Source organism: Lissotriton vulgaris, chromosome 9 (genome assembly GCF_964263255.1).
Source record: "Lissotriton vulgaris chromosome 9, aLisVul1.2, whole genome shotgun sequence".
NCBI lineage: Eukaryota > Metazoa > Chordata > Amphibia > Caudata > Salamandridae > Lissotriton > Lissotriton vulgaris.
Window position 1 is genome coordinate 876,753,927 of NC_141697.1, and position 16,469 is coordinate 876,770,395.

Genomic DNA, 16,469 nt, shown 5'->3' on the forward strand with positions numbered 1-16,469 from the left:
ACATTCACTCGAGTAGCATTCTAACCCATCCTTCTTCTGCCCTCCATGCCACCTCAGATTAGACCCAGCCATATGCAAATCTGTCTTAGTTTGATTTCTAGAAAGTGACTAGATATATGCACATCTGATGATAAATGTGTATGTCTGTTAATATCGCTGAGAAAGGTGGCTAATGTGTATTATTTATCTTGTGATGTTCTAAGTTTTCTTGGATATTAGAAGCATACACTGACTACATGGAGTATGTTTCTTGATACATTTCTTACACCCTTACCCCATGCCAACAGCTGTTCTCAACTCTTCAAGCAGTCCTGGCACCTTGTGGCAAACTTGGGTGACATTGTGTAAGGAAAGGCAAAAATCGGAATGCCTGTCATGCTTCTGTGAACTTCTTTTTGGTGCTGAGTCTTCTTACGACTGGCAGGGAGCATGGGTTTTTTCATTGAATCTTTTTAACATGTGGCCTGCTCCTTCTTGCACCTGTTACCATCAGTGGTAATTGTAAAACGCTGTAGAATCTACTGAAGGTTCTGCACTTATAGGGGTCATTTAATGACAAATGATTTGAAAAGATCAACGAATACCAAAATTCTCTAAATAGGGACAACAGGGCATTATATATTGAGAATTCTAGATGGGTAACATGAAATGATGGGGGTGTTTTTCACAAAGGGACTCTGAGTGAAAACAACCAAACATCAAGAGTGAAGCTTTACTTGTCTATAGAGTCACTCAAAACTCCAAGGTGAAAAACAACCCTATAATTCACCTCTTATCCATCTACAATTTTAGAATATGTATTGCCCCCAAATCATCTAAACCTGTTTTCACTTGCTATGTAGGAGAAGAGGATTAATGGATGAACCATAAATCGCATGGCCTCTCTGACATGTCTAAAATATGCCTATTCTTTCAGAAGCTATGCTCTGTGGTTTCCAGCACTGTTTTGACAGGCTCTTATAGAGCCCTGCCAGATCAGCCTAGAATTCCTTTGTAACGTAGCAACAGTGAGTAACAGTTTTTGTTAACAACAGTTTCTAGGTCAGAGCAGTGAGTTACTGTGTTTGAATCCTATTATTCATCTTAGCATTTCTCTAATAGAGCCACGCATCAAAAAGATTTCAGTAGCAATAGATTATAACCCGATGAAAAGGAAGTGCAAATTTCTCCATTTAAGAATTCTGTTGTTGAGAGTCTGCCCCCAGAATTAACTTAAGGTAACTATGGCAGAGATAATTATGATGGCACATACTTCAACAATGCAAGACATGGAAATGCAGGATTTATAGCTTACTCCACAAGTCTAAGGATTTCCCTTTAACATATAATTCTACATTTTTCCAATGTGTTGCTCTCTTATAAATATATTTTTACACAACTGTTTGCAAAACAAGGCACACATTCTTTCTCATACAATGGTGTCTCATGTCAAAAACTCTCCATTACCGAAGACATGTAGATTCTGTTTGCACATTGTATGTTACATGTATTTTTTTTTTAAATATGCATTTTAATAGATTTTTAAAGAATTGCATGTGGAACATGACTAGAACATCTGACAATTAGTTCAGTGACACACCACTACAATTTAATTAACTGGATTAAAGGCTTTTTCACAAATATATTTGGGAAATATACATTTCTATGTACCTGACAGCAATTCAATATGTATTGGAAGACCACAAATTAAGCTTAAAATAAGTGTGAAGTGGGCTTAAAATTAAGTGTAATCAATTTAAAGAGGTGTAAAGTACTCCAGTCGGAAAATTGTTTTGCCATACCATTTAATGTGAAGGAAAAGAAGTTTGGTATGGTTTTACATTTGCTCCAAACCAAGTGAAGGTTTGCTCATTTTTATTTTATTATTTAGGATTTCAAACAGTTGCTTGGCACAAGTTACCCAAAAATGTTGACTGAGAACCCTAGCATGAGCACGGGAAGTGCTCTTGCTGTCCGACCAACACACTGGCCAAACATTAAGGTAAGCAAGTCATCCAATATTATGTATATTCTCTGAACATGAGTAGTGTCTCACTAAGACTAGACAACTCACTTGGACCTACATGCATCTGCGGGCCCATGCACAATTAATTTGTGATAACCTACAAGCGAGTGCATGAGGAGGATCTACACAATGAGGGCCTGATTCACAGAGGTAAACTTAGACCTGAAGTATAACTTTAGACCAAAGTCTAACTTTACAACTGAAGTGTAACTTTATGCTTGAAGTATAACTTTACACCTTAAGTCTAAGTTTAGATCTTAAATCTAAGTTTAGACTTAAAGTCTAAGGACCTGATTCCCAAAAGGTAATGTTAGACCAAAAATCGAACTTTACTATTCATAAAAATAAGTTACTACTAGTAATTTTACTAGCACTAAACTTACCACTAGTAACTTTACTATGAGCAAGTTTACTAATAGTAACGTTACTAGTGGGAACTTACCTTTGAGAATACTGAAATGTAGTAAATTAGACTTTTGGTCTAAATTAGACGTTTGGTCTAACTTTACCTTTGTGAATCGAGATGACAATGTGCATCTTTTAGTACCGTAGACCATAGGTGTCAAAGTCACACATATGTCCAGATCATTCAGAGACCAAATACTAACACCTGGGCCTTTTAACTAGTTGAGCACCTTTAAATTCATGCAAACACAACATATTTTTGCTCATGCAATGCTTTTCTAAACCTAAAATACAGTGCAAAAAACAGTATTGTTTGAATAATTAAGAATACATGAGATGTACATTTCTTTCTATAAATTGAAAAAGTAGTTTTCCCTCAATGATTTTTCAGACTTTTTTCAAAGTATGACATGAACTTTTACATGTTCTTTTTGAATGTTCAAATTCTCTGAAATATTGTTTGTTCCAATACCAAATTGTTTAAAAGATTTATTCTACATTTTGACTTTTTTGAGGACAACACAGTACCAATTCATGGAACATGTGCCACAGTAGATATGTTTTTATATTTTTTGTAACCTACAAAACGTTCATCCTAAATCAATCACTTTCGGAAATCCAACAAATGCAAATTTCCTGGCCGGTGATGCAATTTTGAAAACCCATTTGAAGACAGATTTAAAATAAGGTCAAATAAGATCAAATACATTGGAGCAGTCAGTCTTTTATTTTAACCACTTTATGTGGTCTACAGATAAAAAGGTAGGGGCAGATTTACAAGCCCCTTGCGCCACTTTTGCGTCACTTTTCCCATGTTGCAAGTGATGCAAAAGTGGCGCAAAGGGTTTGTAAATCTGCCCCGTAGTGTGGATTTTGGAATGTGTAGCATCAATATGTAAACTCAGGTTTTTAATCTATTTCTATTATATAGGATTTCAAACTGGGGGCTGCGACAGCCAGTACAGCTCATTCATTATTCACGCCTAACATGAAAGGTGGAAGGGTCATCATTTTCCAACTCAAGCAGTGGTCATACACCCAGGCACAGAAGAAAACCTTCTTTAGGTGTATTGTTGATTTAGAATGGCTTCAATTCAATGGGTTTGCAAGCAAAAATATGTCTTGATTTCCTGATGATGCACTGCTTTAATATCATCTCATCCCAATTCTATAGATATTCTGACAACTTTCTAGAAGCATTTTGAACTTCAAAATAATTAAGTCTTCAGTTTGAAAAATATTGTAAATATTTAGTTGATGCACCCTTCCCTACGACCCAAAAAAATAGACATAAGCTCTTTAGGCAGTCATATACTTGAGACGATGATCAATTTACTTTGTTTCAATTTGCAGCTATGGGTATTTCTGAAAAATGTCTTTGACTTGTCATCACATTTTGACTGTTTACCCATACCTAGCCGTGGACATAGACTCTCAACCTCAATGATACAGGTCACTACTGAAAAGCTCTGCCATTTGTTCTATGAATAACGTGATTCACATGATATTATATGATTTCTGAAAAGCCCTGACTTTGTTTGTAACTAATGGCTAATTACAGTATCTAAATGTAAATGTACAGGAATTTATATAGCACAAATCACCAATCAGTTTCTAAGCGCTTGCTTAGGGAACCCGTCCTGGTATTCCCCTGTGAGATAACCCCAGCAGGGTATCCACAAGGTGAAAGCCAGGCATCCCGCCACGAGGGGCCGTTGTGGAGATTAAGCAAGCTATTGCCCAGAGTCTGAACCCATGAATTGAGTAGGCACCGGAGCGAGAATTGTCGAGTCCATGGACATTTTAGGACTCAAGACCCCACCGAGCCGGGAATTGAACCCTGGTCCCGGGCTGACCTCTGCTTCCAGGTCTGCCTCCTCTAACCAGTGAGCCACACTTCTCCATAGTATCTATTGAGATCAGTGTGAAAGATGGTTAATGAGCAAGATTTATCTTGTAAAATCAACAATTTTTCATTTTGTACTTTCACTGACCCATTAGTCCACATGGGGGTAAAGTGTTTTGATAAGATCACACTTTATTTCAGAAAATGTTGTATCCAAATGTACAATTTTGGCATTTTCCTACTTGTATATGAGATCTTTAAATTCACACCTGCAAGCCATACTTGTGCTTCTGCATTTCTATTCTAAAACTACCTTAGTGTCTGTGCATCAGTCTCACAGTCTTTTACAAAAAATATAACCATAATATAGATGAGGTGTATAGTTTAGATATTTCTTTCTGTTATTTATAAAGTATATATGTTGTTTAATCAATGCATAACAAAGGTTTTACAAAGTAGCACATCAACTCAACCATCCATCACGGAGTCATGAAGATTTTCTTTTAAAGTAATGTGAGTTTCCTTACCAAGCTGTTTAAACCATGTATTATGAGATATCTTACTTTCATTTACAATTTTTCATAAAACAAAATTGACAAGTTGGTATGGAATTAGTGAAACAGCAAACTTGTTTTACCTGTACAATGTAAAACTCTAGTAAAGTTATGTCATTTTGAAGACTCATTTTAATATAGGTTTGATAAGGTCCACTATGGTCAATAGACTAGATATTGCTTGTCATTTAAACCTTTGTTACAGTTCAACAAAATAATATCCCTGTGGATTATAGAATGTGGAGCAAGAAATGTGAACACAGGTTTTTAAACCTATGTCAGTTTCATAGGATTTCAGCCTATGGGCTGTCAGTCAGCACAGATCTTCTAACAGACCCACCTAAAATGTGTAGTTATTAAAAACCATTTCTATAGCCAATATAAAATGAACAGCTAATTTTCTACGATGATATTGCTTGCTAAGCAGCGAGTGGCAATGGCACTGGGTAGTTGCAAAGCACGCCATTTTTAAGACTAGCTAAAGGATATCACACCTTGTGGAATGGGTTGTGACCCATGCTGACACCCTTCCCATGGTGGCAAAACCAAAAAATGTCTTGGAACCCCTACGCATTTATTAGCCAATCCTCAACACTGTGTAATGTGCTTCAATTTAATTGTTGGGAATTGAGTGATTAGTATAGTGGAAGATGCTGCTGTTATAGGTATTTATGAGTCGGTTAGCCCCCCTGCATTGCTCCAACTACAGTGTGTGATATTTCCCAGCGTATGGACAGGAGGGGTGATTTGGGGTTGGGTTTTATGATGTCCTTGCTGTGTCATTTTGTGGTTACAAAATGTGTTTCTTTTTCATTTCTTGGAGTGATGAATACACCTATTCCCTTTGTATACTTACTACTCTCTGCCTGTATATTTCATAAAATGTTATAACTAAAAATCTTTTTAAAATGGCAGCTTTAGGAAAGGTCACTTCAGTTAGATTTTTGCTATCTGCGGAGGATGGCCACCTCTCTCGTGATACCAGACTCCCAAACACTTGTACACGACTGCTCTCACCACTGATTGACCATTCAGATGTCAGATCCCTGTTTTTTTTTTAACTTTTATGCCAAAGATTAATATATTAGTTTTATCTGAATTTATTCTTATCTTATTGAGATCCCAAGAAGAATGAAGCTCAGATACATTAATTACAATTCTAAACTGGTCTTGCCTAGCAGGACAATGTTTACATATTGAAGAATCAGTTTTAAATGTCCTCCTAAATTTGAGTGGAAAGAGCAGTAGTTGAAAAGTGTGTTTCCCAGATCTGCCACAGAGAATTTGAGTAGAAAATGTACCCATATTGCCAATATTACAATCCCACATCAAGCCTCTAGTAGTATAGATTTTAGGACATGATTTTGCAGTGCTGCTAATTTAAATGTTAACCCTTTTCTGTTCATTCAGTGGAAATGTCTCTATTTTCAAATGTACACAGTCGCAAAAAGCCAAGCTACAGACACAACCAGTTTTTAGGCACATGTTTGGTGTTTTAATAGCTTTCATTAATTGATTTTGACAAATTAAATGCTGCTTGCTCTACTAATGATGCACTGTTTCAAAATCTCATGTCAAGAAATGCTGAGCACTTTCTAAAATCTACATTTACATAGAAGTAATTGAGCCTGTTTCAGCATATTTATAGCTATGTTTTGTGTAAAAGAATAGTAGTAGTGTAGATTTTAGGTTGAGAAAGAAAACCATTGGCAACATATTTTACCTCTTTTCGTCCTATAGGATTTTGAACTATGGACTGCCACAATTTGCAACAAGATACCTAAAAAGAGGTTTGAGGTCATCCCTGTTGTCATACAGCTACCAGATATCCAGGTACAGTGACTTAGCCATGGAAACAGTTCTGTAAAGTTAAAACTTAGGGCCAGGTTTAGCAGTGGACAGTAATACACCAGCCAACAAGAAACAGATGCCCTTCCTTCATTCAGGTAAATTATTGTGCAGTCAAAGGCATTGTTTCAGGCAGAGGAGTCATCACTAACTCCAAGATGGGGAAGACAAATGAGCAGCAATACAATTGCTGGAAATTGCATTGAGCTGACCCCCAATCTTAGACGGTGGTATGTCACCATGCCCAGTGGTGCCACTTATACATACATTTTGAAAAAGCTTTGTCTGACAAAAAAGCACTAGAAACACCATTCTCTATGTGCAAATATACAGAAACTGAGGGTGTACCAATCACTCATTATTATAATATGTCACTATATAACATTAAACTGAAGAACCTTTGATCATAATTGGAGCAGTGATACCATACATCATATTTTATAATTCCATTTTGGAGATACCATATATTGTTACTATTTGGGTCTTTATATTAGCCCAGAAGAAGTTTTTACAGAGATAAAGGAAAGATATGTGGTGGCATAAAACATGATGGAATAATGCATAAAGTGATTGTAGAATTTATTTTTAACACAAGTGTTTATAGTTGGAATTCATCTATTGAGCGCACCACAGTTTATGATTCAATTCTCCCATGTGAACTATCATTGCCTGATACAGAAAATACTCAAAATGTACATATCTACATGGCCAGGATATTTTTAATGTGGGTACAGAGAATGTACCTCTTGTTGCAGGGTATAATTTTGGGGACCGCATTAGTGATGACAATTGCACCTTGCAGGAGAGGCAAGGTGGTATTAAATGCAGGGTTTTCAATAGAGACAGCTTCAACCATGCTGGAGGATGAGATGTTTGACTCACTAAGTAGACAACCTAGCAGTCTAACTGAGGACCTCTTAATGAGGCCTTACTGTTTGATCTTCTAAATCATTCAGATGGGTGAGGTGCATTTTGAAAATTATGAAACATAATATTTAATTTATATCCTCAGACGGGCGTGGCCACGACCACCACCAAGATGGCCGCGTTCTTGTGAGGCTCTGGCACAGGCAGTCCATCTTCAGCAGCAAACACCATTGTTAACTATGCACAACTGGTCACAGAATCCAGGAAAACCCTACATGGACCTCTGAGAGACAGCGGGATACAGTGAGACGACTCCCAGGGTTGAAAACACGGAGAAGAAGAGGGAGCCTCAGAGGCCCCATGGCGACAGTGACCATGGCCGAGCCTGAGGCCGGGACCGCTGAGTCCCGCCAATGTGCACACCAGCTCCCCCTGATCCCATTCCCCATCCTCGCCCAGCTGGCCACCACCCTCCCAGGGACATTCACCGAGGCTGCATCTGGAGCCCTTACAGGAACACAACCATCTCAGGCCTGCCTGTGAAGGAGGACGAACCTATGAGATGCGGACGCAACTGATATAGAATCAAAAGATACCCTTAGGTAGCACTCCCCATGACAAGTCGAAGACAGTAGAACTTACGCTTATATACTGGAATATCCATGGCATTAACAACCCACGGAAGGGGAAGCAAGTGCTCTCCTACCTAGCTAAGCACAATGTTAAAATCACTCTGCTGCAGGAGACCCGTCTGTCTCCATGCACTGATCCCCTTTTTGCCAATCAGTGGAAAATCATAAGTACTTCTCCTACTATAGTTCGTACTTCCTGGGGAACCTGCATACTGATCCACAAGAGTGTGCCATTTACCCTCACGGCTCAATACTCTGACCCCAACGGCAGATATCAATAAATCCAGGGTACATTGGCAGACCGAAGGATCCAAATAGTCAATATATAGGCCTCCCCAATGTTGATGACCCTGAATTTTTCTAGGAACTATATACTCGCCGAGAAATGACCACTGGATATTGGGAGGTGACCTGAACATGTTACCCTACCCACAGATAGATACAACCAGGACACAGCCAGTTCGCAAGCTTCGCACCTGGGAAGCATTCAGCCAAGTTACTGATTTATATTTACTATTAGACACCTGGCGTACCCACTACCGATGTACACCTGGTTTCACATTCTACTCGTCCCCCCACGCTGTCTGGACTGGACTAGACTACTGGTTTCTTTCATCGCTTGTCCATCAAAGACTCAGCAGGATCTCCGTCCTTCCCTGAAAACATTCTGGCTATAGCCCAGTCCTGTTATAAATGAGAATCCCATGAAGTTGCCCGATGGCCTTCAGCTAGAGATTCGGAGGAGAAGCCCTGCTAGAGCCTGTATTCCACAATGAACTACAGTCCTCTATTACAGAATATTTTGATTTAAACACCGTATCCGTATCCACACAAGTAACCCTGTGGGAAGCCTTCAAGGCCTATATCCGCTAAGTGTGCATTTCCAAACACACAGTCATACTATGTGATGTTCACACTCAAGTGCAGAAAACTGAGAAGGCATTTCATGACACAGACCAGACAGTGGGGGAGGGGGATAAGGACTGGACGCACCAACAAAATATCCTCGTTAAGGAGTTCCAGGACTTGGCGGATAGGAAGATTTAATACATGGACAAACATGCTAGGGCACAACGTTATGGGGAGGGGGAGTGACCTGGTCGCACACTGGCGTGCTTATTACACCCAAACGGACAGCAGAACTACATAGCCAGGATATGCTCAGATATTGGAGCCGCTTTCACAGGCAGCGAAAACATCCTGCATGAATTCAAAACATACTATCTAAACCTCTATACCTCTAGCGCCACTTACAATCCCACAGTGATGACCTCCTACCTCGAGGACTTAGCTATGATTTGGCTGTCAAACGGGCAGCAGGAGTTCTTTAGTGAACCGTTGATGCTGGAACACAGAACACAAGCTATCACCGCCTTAGGTCCCTCCAAGGTGCCAGGCCTTGGAGGGCTGACTGGTCCCTTTTATAAGACATTTAAAGAACTACTCGTCCCACAGCTCCTCGCGCTATATAACAAATCTTTAAGTACCGGCGAACTGCTGCTGACACTCCGAGAGGCAATTTTCATGATAATATTGAAACAAGGCAAAGATCCCAGAAAATGCACTTCATATCTCCCATTATCGCTATTTAACCTCTATAATATAATACCTGCCAAAGCGCTGGCCAACAGACTGGCATTGCTGATGGAGCAAATCATTTCACCAGCCCAGGCTGATTCGTCCCACACCGCGCAACTTCCCTCAATCTATGGACACTATTTGCAGTGCTCACTAAGGTGGCACCGGACACACCAGCTGCGGTGGCCATGCTGCATGCGGAAAAGGCCTTTGTCTCACTTGAATGGCCTCTCTTAAGAGCCGTTCTGAGAAAACCAGGCATTCCCCCACCGTTTTTTGCATTGATTATGCTACTATATACCAAACTCACAGCCTGTTTGAGAAAAAACGGCACGCTCACAGACGCGATCCCAATATTTCGGGGCACTATACAGGGATGTCCACTTTCCCTCCTACTCTTTATAATTGCAATGGATCCACTGGTAAGGGCACTGCAGGACAGACACATACACAGCGGAATGCAACTTACATATGGCCCATTGCTACTATCGCTATACACAGACAAAATGTTCCTGTTTATGCGACACCCCAGGGATAACTTACCCCCGCTCATGCAGGAGATAGCCAGCTATGGTCGACTCTCAGGACTCTGCATCAACTGGGCAAAGTCGGAGGTCTTCCCGCTCACGGATGCCACCCAATCCTACCGACGGAATACCCCCTCAGATGGACCACTGACTGCACTAAATATTTGGGTATCCAAATACATAGGGATAGAGATCAGGTCCTCCAGCCCAATTATGGACCGGCATTGGCCACCCTGAACGCACAATTTGAACAATACGTAAAATTGCCTGTTTCATTGATGGGACGTGTGGCTATTCTTAAAATGGTGGTGCTACCATGCTTTTTATATCTGTTCACTACCACCCCCATCCTGCTCACACATTACTTCTTTGGCAATCTACGTGGCATTCTGCTGTGACTGACCTGGGTGGGGGGCGCCCCTGGGTGCGCTGGGAGTCATTGACACTTTCCAATAAGCATGGAGGTCTTGCAGTACCTGACATCTGCCTCTGTATCTACACATATCATTGGTACTACCCTGACGCGCGCATACCATACATACCCCCAGAACGCGCTCAGCTGGACGGCTTCCTCCACTCACAGATACTGCCGCTGGGCATCCCATTCAAAATGTTGGACATACAGACAGTTTCCACAACCTGCTGGCCATGGCGCAGGTTACGACATATGCTACAGGGCGGTCCCCTGTCCTCCGACGTCATCCCCATCGCAGATAATCCCTGGATACCACCCACAAGGAGACATTTGTCAAAAGTACACTTCACAGATACTTAATGTCCACCCTTGGCGACCTGTTCCTCAATGGACACGTCATACAATTATCAGGCGACATGTGGCCGCCAAATGCATCATAAATGGACCTCTCTCTCTTTAAAAGGCTCCAGAGCTCCTTTAAATCTCTTATACCCACCTATCCAATCCCTCCAGAAGACTTCACACCCTTGTCTGTAGTGATTGAGGCATCAGATGGCGGACATATGACATCTAGGTTATACCAAGATTCCCTGGTCCTAAAACCAGACGTAACATCCCGGGTGCGGAAGGTCCGGGAGAAGGAACTTGGGGCTCCTATTGCAGACCAAATATGGGGCTACTGCTGCGCACAAATAAAACGCATTTCCATTAACCAAAGACATAAATGGATACACTTTAAATATTTCCACATGTGCTATTTCTCCTAAGCAGATATTGCAAAGTTCGAACCCCCAGACTCGATAAATGACTGAAATGTCATACCCTGGAACCGATTTTGCCCACCTAACATGGACATGTCCGGTGATTGCTCACTATTGGGAAAATGTATATATCCAGATCCCCAACATGACAGATTACGAGATGGCTCCCAATCCAATGGTTGCTCTGTTAGGTTACACCTATGACATACCCCAGGCAATCTGCTGGCTGGTTTCTGTTGCATTATTACTTGGCATGAGGGAAATATTCCTGAGCTAGGGTGGGCCCAGACCTCCTACTGTTAAAGAGTGACTCAAAAGCATGAGCAGAAGCGAAAACATGCGGGGAGACTATGGCAATCTACAACCCCTTGCATCATGCCCCAGGGATATTTGGTCGTCCTTCCGTGTATACCTACACTCTCTAGACAAAGACGTGACTGAATAACCCCCCCCCCCCACGTCTTCAACACAACCAACATAGAGAGACCGCTTCATACCTCAATGTATTAATTACTGCTGGCTATGTATATTGCACTCTACTTGTCCTTTAAAGACTGTACTTGAAGACGAAATAGACTTGTATGGATCTAATGTTTGTAGTCACCATATAAGTTTCATCATTATCTTACAATACTTGATGCAGCTGTATTATGTCCCTAAAAACCAGTAAAGGCAATTAAAAAAAAATATTTATATCATAATTTTTACTTTGGCTTATCAAGAAGATTTTGTTTTGTAAACACATGTCAAATACAATGTGCATGATGCACTTTATGCGTGCATTTGCTGCAATTGCTGAATATGATTGCCATGTGGCTACCACTGGTGATGAGTATATTGCACTGCACTGCACTGCACTGCATCTACAATGCCAACAATAAATCTGTAGATCAGATGAGTTGGGGTAGATAATGCTATGTTCCACAATAAATGAAAAACAGATATGAGCTCTGGTGTGCAGCAGAACACATCTTTAACTAAGATCTTTTTTTTTCTTTTAGACAACATTGGGCTCCTTGGAGAACGTAACCAACTGTCCCTCCCATTTTGACCGTGCACTCTGGACTTGCCTTTGTAACAAATTCATTCTTCTAGGATATCTGCAAAATGTAACCAGCTTTCCTTCAAATTTTATCAGTGCCCTCAAAACCAGCCAAAGCCACAAATTAATGATTCAGGTTAGTATTATAAGGTTCTGCAAATTGTGCAGTAAACAACACATGATTGCTATGATCTGGCATGATTCTGGAATGGCTCTGCTCTCTTTATATTTACTGTATGTCAATGGAGATCCATGATATTTGAAGTTAGCATGCAGTATTTAAGGTGTGAGGTACCCCATTCTTTGGTCCATGGTGTGAATACATAGACTACATCTTCTGTGACATGTATCACACTCTTACAACAAGGTATTACCAATCTTAACTATGTATACTTCTGGTACCCTGTGGCACAACATAAAACTATGCCCCAGGAGTGAAACTGTGTGAATTAAGTAGAAGCACAGAATATGCTGATCACATTTTTCAAACATCTTGTTGGTACCGGGTCTACTTGCAGGTGGGTTGCAGATTTTTTGTCTTTGGCTCCATGGCTCACATGGTCAGCAGCTTTTCACATCTGTGACTAACACCGTCAATGTCCAATATGAGAATCTCTCATTTTTACTTCTTTTCAAGCAATTGAAATTCAACATCACAGTTTAAGTGAGGCCATGTGGCTCGATTTGAAGTTGCCTGTTATTGAACTGCCCTCAATGTGTGTGGGATTAGCTAACTTTAATGTTAGAGGATACTTCTCTGGTGAACCAGCAGAAAGTCTATGGTGGACACACCACAGCTGGCCCATTACCAGCCACCTCTAAATCAGAGCCAATGTTTTCTTCTCTTATAATATACTGCTCCAAAAATAAAATGTATCTTTTAATCTTTTTACATTCAACAGGATGTAACCAGATGGCGTGACACAAGCAACAAAGAAATGCAGACTATGATGCCTAGCATGAGATGCGGGAATGCCCTTGCTGTCCAATCAAAACGGCTGCGAAAGATTGAGGTACACACTCTTTTGTTAGGTACAGGGATATATCATCATATATAAATTGTGATTTCCACTGTATTTTATCCATTGGATGTTATTTGATTAAACTATACAGTCCAAACAAGCAATTGCACAAACATTTCTTATGAGATTTCCATTGTATGACTAATATAATTTCCACAACTTTGATCTTATGTCGTAGAAATAAATCAAACTACTTCTGTTTCATTCCTATAGACGTTTTAGCCACTCTGTAACTTCATCAGTTTACTTTTTCCATTATGCAGTTATTGGCAACAACAGACCAAAGATCGTCAAATTTGTCCTGTGCACCAAGTAGCATCTTTGACCACACCTACTTGACCCTGACACCCCAGGTTAGATTGAGAAATTTCAATTTTTTGGTTTTTGAACAATTTATGGAACAAGTAATGTAGTTTGTCTGCTGGAAAGGGAATTCTCTACCTCAAAAAGATATATTAATGTATATCGAGAATTATGTGCAACATTGTGAGTGTGCAATATTTTTTTGTGACTTGTTCCATTTCTCTGGCATTAGTATTATACTCTGAGTACATAAAACACATTTTTTGGTAATCTTTTACTCATACTTTATGACCTCATTCATTCTCATCTTGTTAAGTATTTTCAGTATCTAGAGAAGAACTTGAAGCTTAACACTAACAGTTAAATTATGAAAGCAAAGGACACAATGCACACCCACTATATTACACAATCCAACCTTCCATTTATAAACTACATGACTCTGCTCTTACACTCACCTAGGTAAATCTGGCATTATGACATAATCTCTCCTTTGTAATAATGTTGTTACTGAGACTTTTTGGAATCACTATTAAGGTGTAGGCATTGTATCTTTGGTTCTTTAGACCAAATGGTCAGCAGCTTCTCACAACTTCTGATCCGCTCATAGAAGTTATAGACTAGCATGCTCATGAATCTCCTCCTTTTTTTCTAATGTAATTTATTGGTATTTTGGTTAAAATAATAACCAACCACCCAAACAATACAAGGATAGCAAAGCAAAGTATGGGACATCAAACTGCCCTCTCAGATTGTCCTTGAACTCCTCTCCTGCACCTCATGTGCCCTCCCCAGCTGTCTTCCCACTAACACTGCCTTAATTTCTTTTAAGGGTTTGTATTTCTGAATTGAAACTGAGATCGATCTGTGTGATCTGTGTGTATCTTGCGTGTAATTCCTCGATAATGGGCACTCTCTTGTGTGGACTACATATTGTTCTTATGAAAGAGAGTTTCTTTTATCTGAAATGCCAAGACAGAAATAGTGATTGTGTGAGGACCAGAAACCCTTCCAATGCATTCAAATATAACATTTGGGAGACATGCCTCATATTCTTCAACATTTCAGCAGCGTAGGCCACTGTGGACCATGACATACTGTAAAGCAGCCTCGAGGAGTTAGTGTTTCCATCTTGAATTTTTTTGGGTCATTCTCCTTCAGATGCATCCAAAAGCTTTGGATTGGGTCTATGAAATAAACACCACACATGGTGCCTTTTTGAATATTAATAAGGGTCTTACTTACCATGCCTCCTCGTCAAAATGTACTTGTATTAATTGACACAGCTCTTGCAGTAACTCCGGGTAAATTTACAGTTGTAAGCAAATGATATTTAAATGTACTTTCAGGTTGGAAAAAGGCTAACTAATCAAGCTATCACAAAAAGGCAATTGGAGGATGCTCGCAATATGTCTAACCACTGCCAATTGCATTTCAACCCACCATTCTTTTGCCCGTCATGCCACCTCAAATTAGACCCAACCATGTACAAATCAGTCTTGTTCCTGCTTCAATACGAACAGTCCTGCCAAGCCACCCCCTCTCTGAAAACAAGCAACCCAAAACTGGTACCACCAATATTAAGGCTCTTCTGTTGGGTGTAGCTTGGTTCATTCGGCACAATGGGCAAAGGACCCAACTCGGAACATGACCCTTACCGCTTAAAGCAGTTTATGACCCACACAAAAGGTGATGGGATGATACTTGCACTAAGTCTACCACTGGCAATCGCTCAGAGTAGCATTTTAATCCATTGTTCTTTTGCTCAATATACCACCCCAGATTTAAACTAGCCGTATTAAAATCAGTCTTTACTCTACTACAATAGAAACAGTCCAGTCCGATCTGCCAAGTTACGTCCTTCCTAACCCAGAACACATGCAATCCAGGACAGGTTTTGCCCTGATTGGTGCCTTTCAGTTGGGTTTGTTTGGTTCCATTGGCACAGTGAGCTAGGGACCCACGTCTGGGCATATCATGGGCTACTTAGGGTAGTACAGGACAAACACGAAAGGTGATAGGAGGATGCTTGCAATAGGTCTAACCACGAGCAATTACTTGGGTAGTGTAGGGGAGTAGGATATGCTTACTATGGTTACCCCCACGTTTTGCTGTGTTTCACTGATTTATCGACTTTAGTCTGACTGGGGCCCTGCTAACCAGGACCCCAGCCTAGCTGCTTCCTCTCTAAATTGATTGCATGTACATTAGGTACACTCCAGATTGGTTACTGGGTCACCCTTATGAGTCCCTAGTATATGGTACCTTAGGTACCAAGGGCATAGGTACCCCAGAGGCCTACCAGGAGCTGAAGCATGTATTGACAATACTGAAGGCAGAGTGCTTGGTTTGGTGTGAGAGGGTGCCCAAGCATGAGCTGAGCCCTCTGCAGCTTTCGGAATCCCTTCCTTATAGCTGTTCTATGATACAGCCATACCATATACTCTTAAGTGCATTATAACCTCACGGTAAATGCTAACTTTAGAATGTCAAACACTTTGGAATACTACCCCCCCCCCCTTCTGGAGGGAGAAGACATGTACACACTGGTAAACCCGGTAGAAGTTAAACAGAGCCCCAGCATCACAAAATAGATGCTGCTTCCACAGACTGACCTCCTGCTGCTGGACGAAACTCCGGCAGGGGAGGCTTGGACTATAGGTTTCC

General features: G+C 40.6%; 1 protein-coding gene across 2 annotated transcripts in view; it reads left to right on the forward strand.

Moving 5' to 3' along the window:
* The first annotated feature begins 1,876 nt into the window (after nt 1-1,876).
* The window catches only part of LOC147692414 (uncharacterized), a 30,164-nt gene continuing 15,571 nt past the window's right edge, over nt 1,877-16,469 (forward strand). The window contains exons 1-5 of one of the 2 annotated variants that reach the window (XM_086936784.1): nt 1,877-1,981; nt 6,551-6,643; nt 12,440-12,616; nt 13,383-13,493; nt 13,766-13,855. In XM_086936784.1, the coding sequence (XP_086792910.1) occupies nt 1,907-1,981; nt 6,551-6,643; nt 12,440-12,616; nt 13,383-13,493; nt 13,766-13,855 (546 nt within the window). In that variant the 5' untranslated portion in view covers nt 1,877-1,906. The remainder of the gene's footprint in view (nt 1,982-6,550; nt 6,644-12,439; nt 12,617-13,382; nt 13,494-13,765; nt 13,856-16,469) is intronic. The other variant, XM_086936785.1, reaches the window with a different exon arrangement.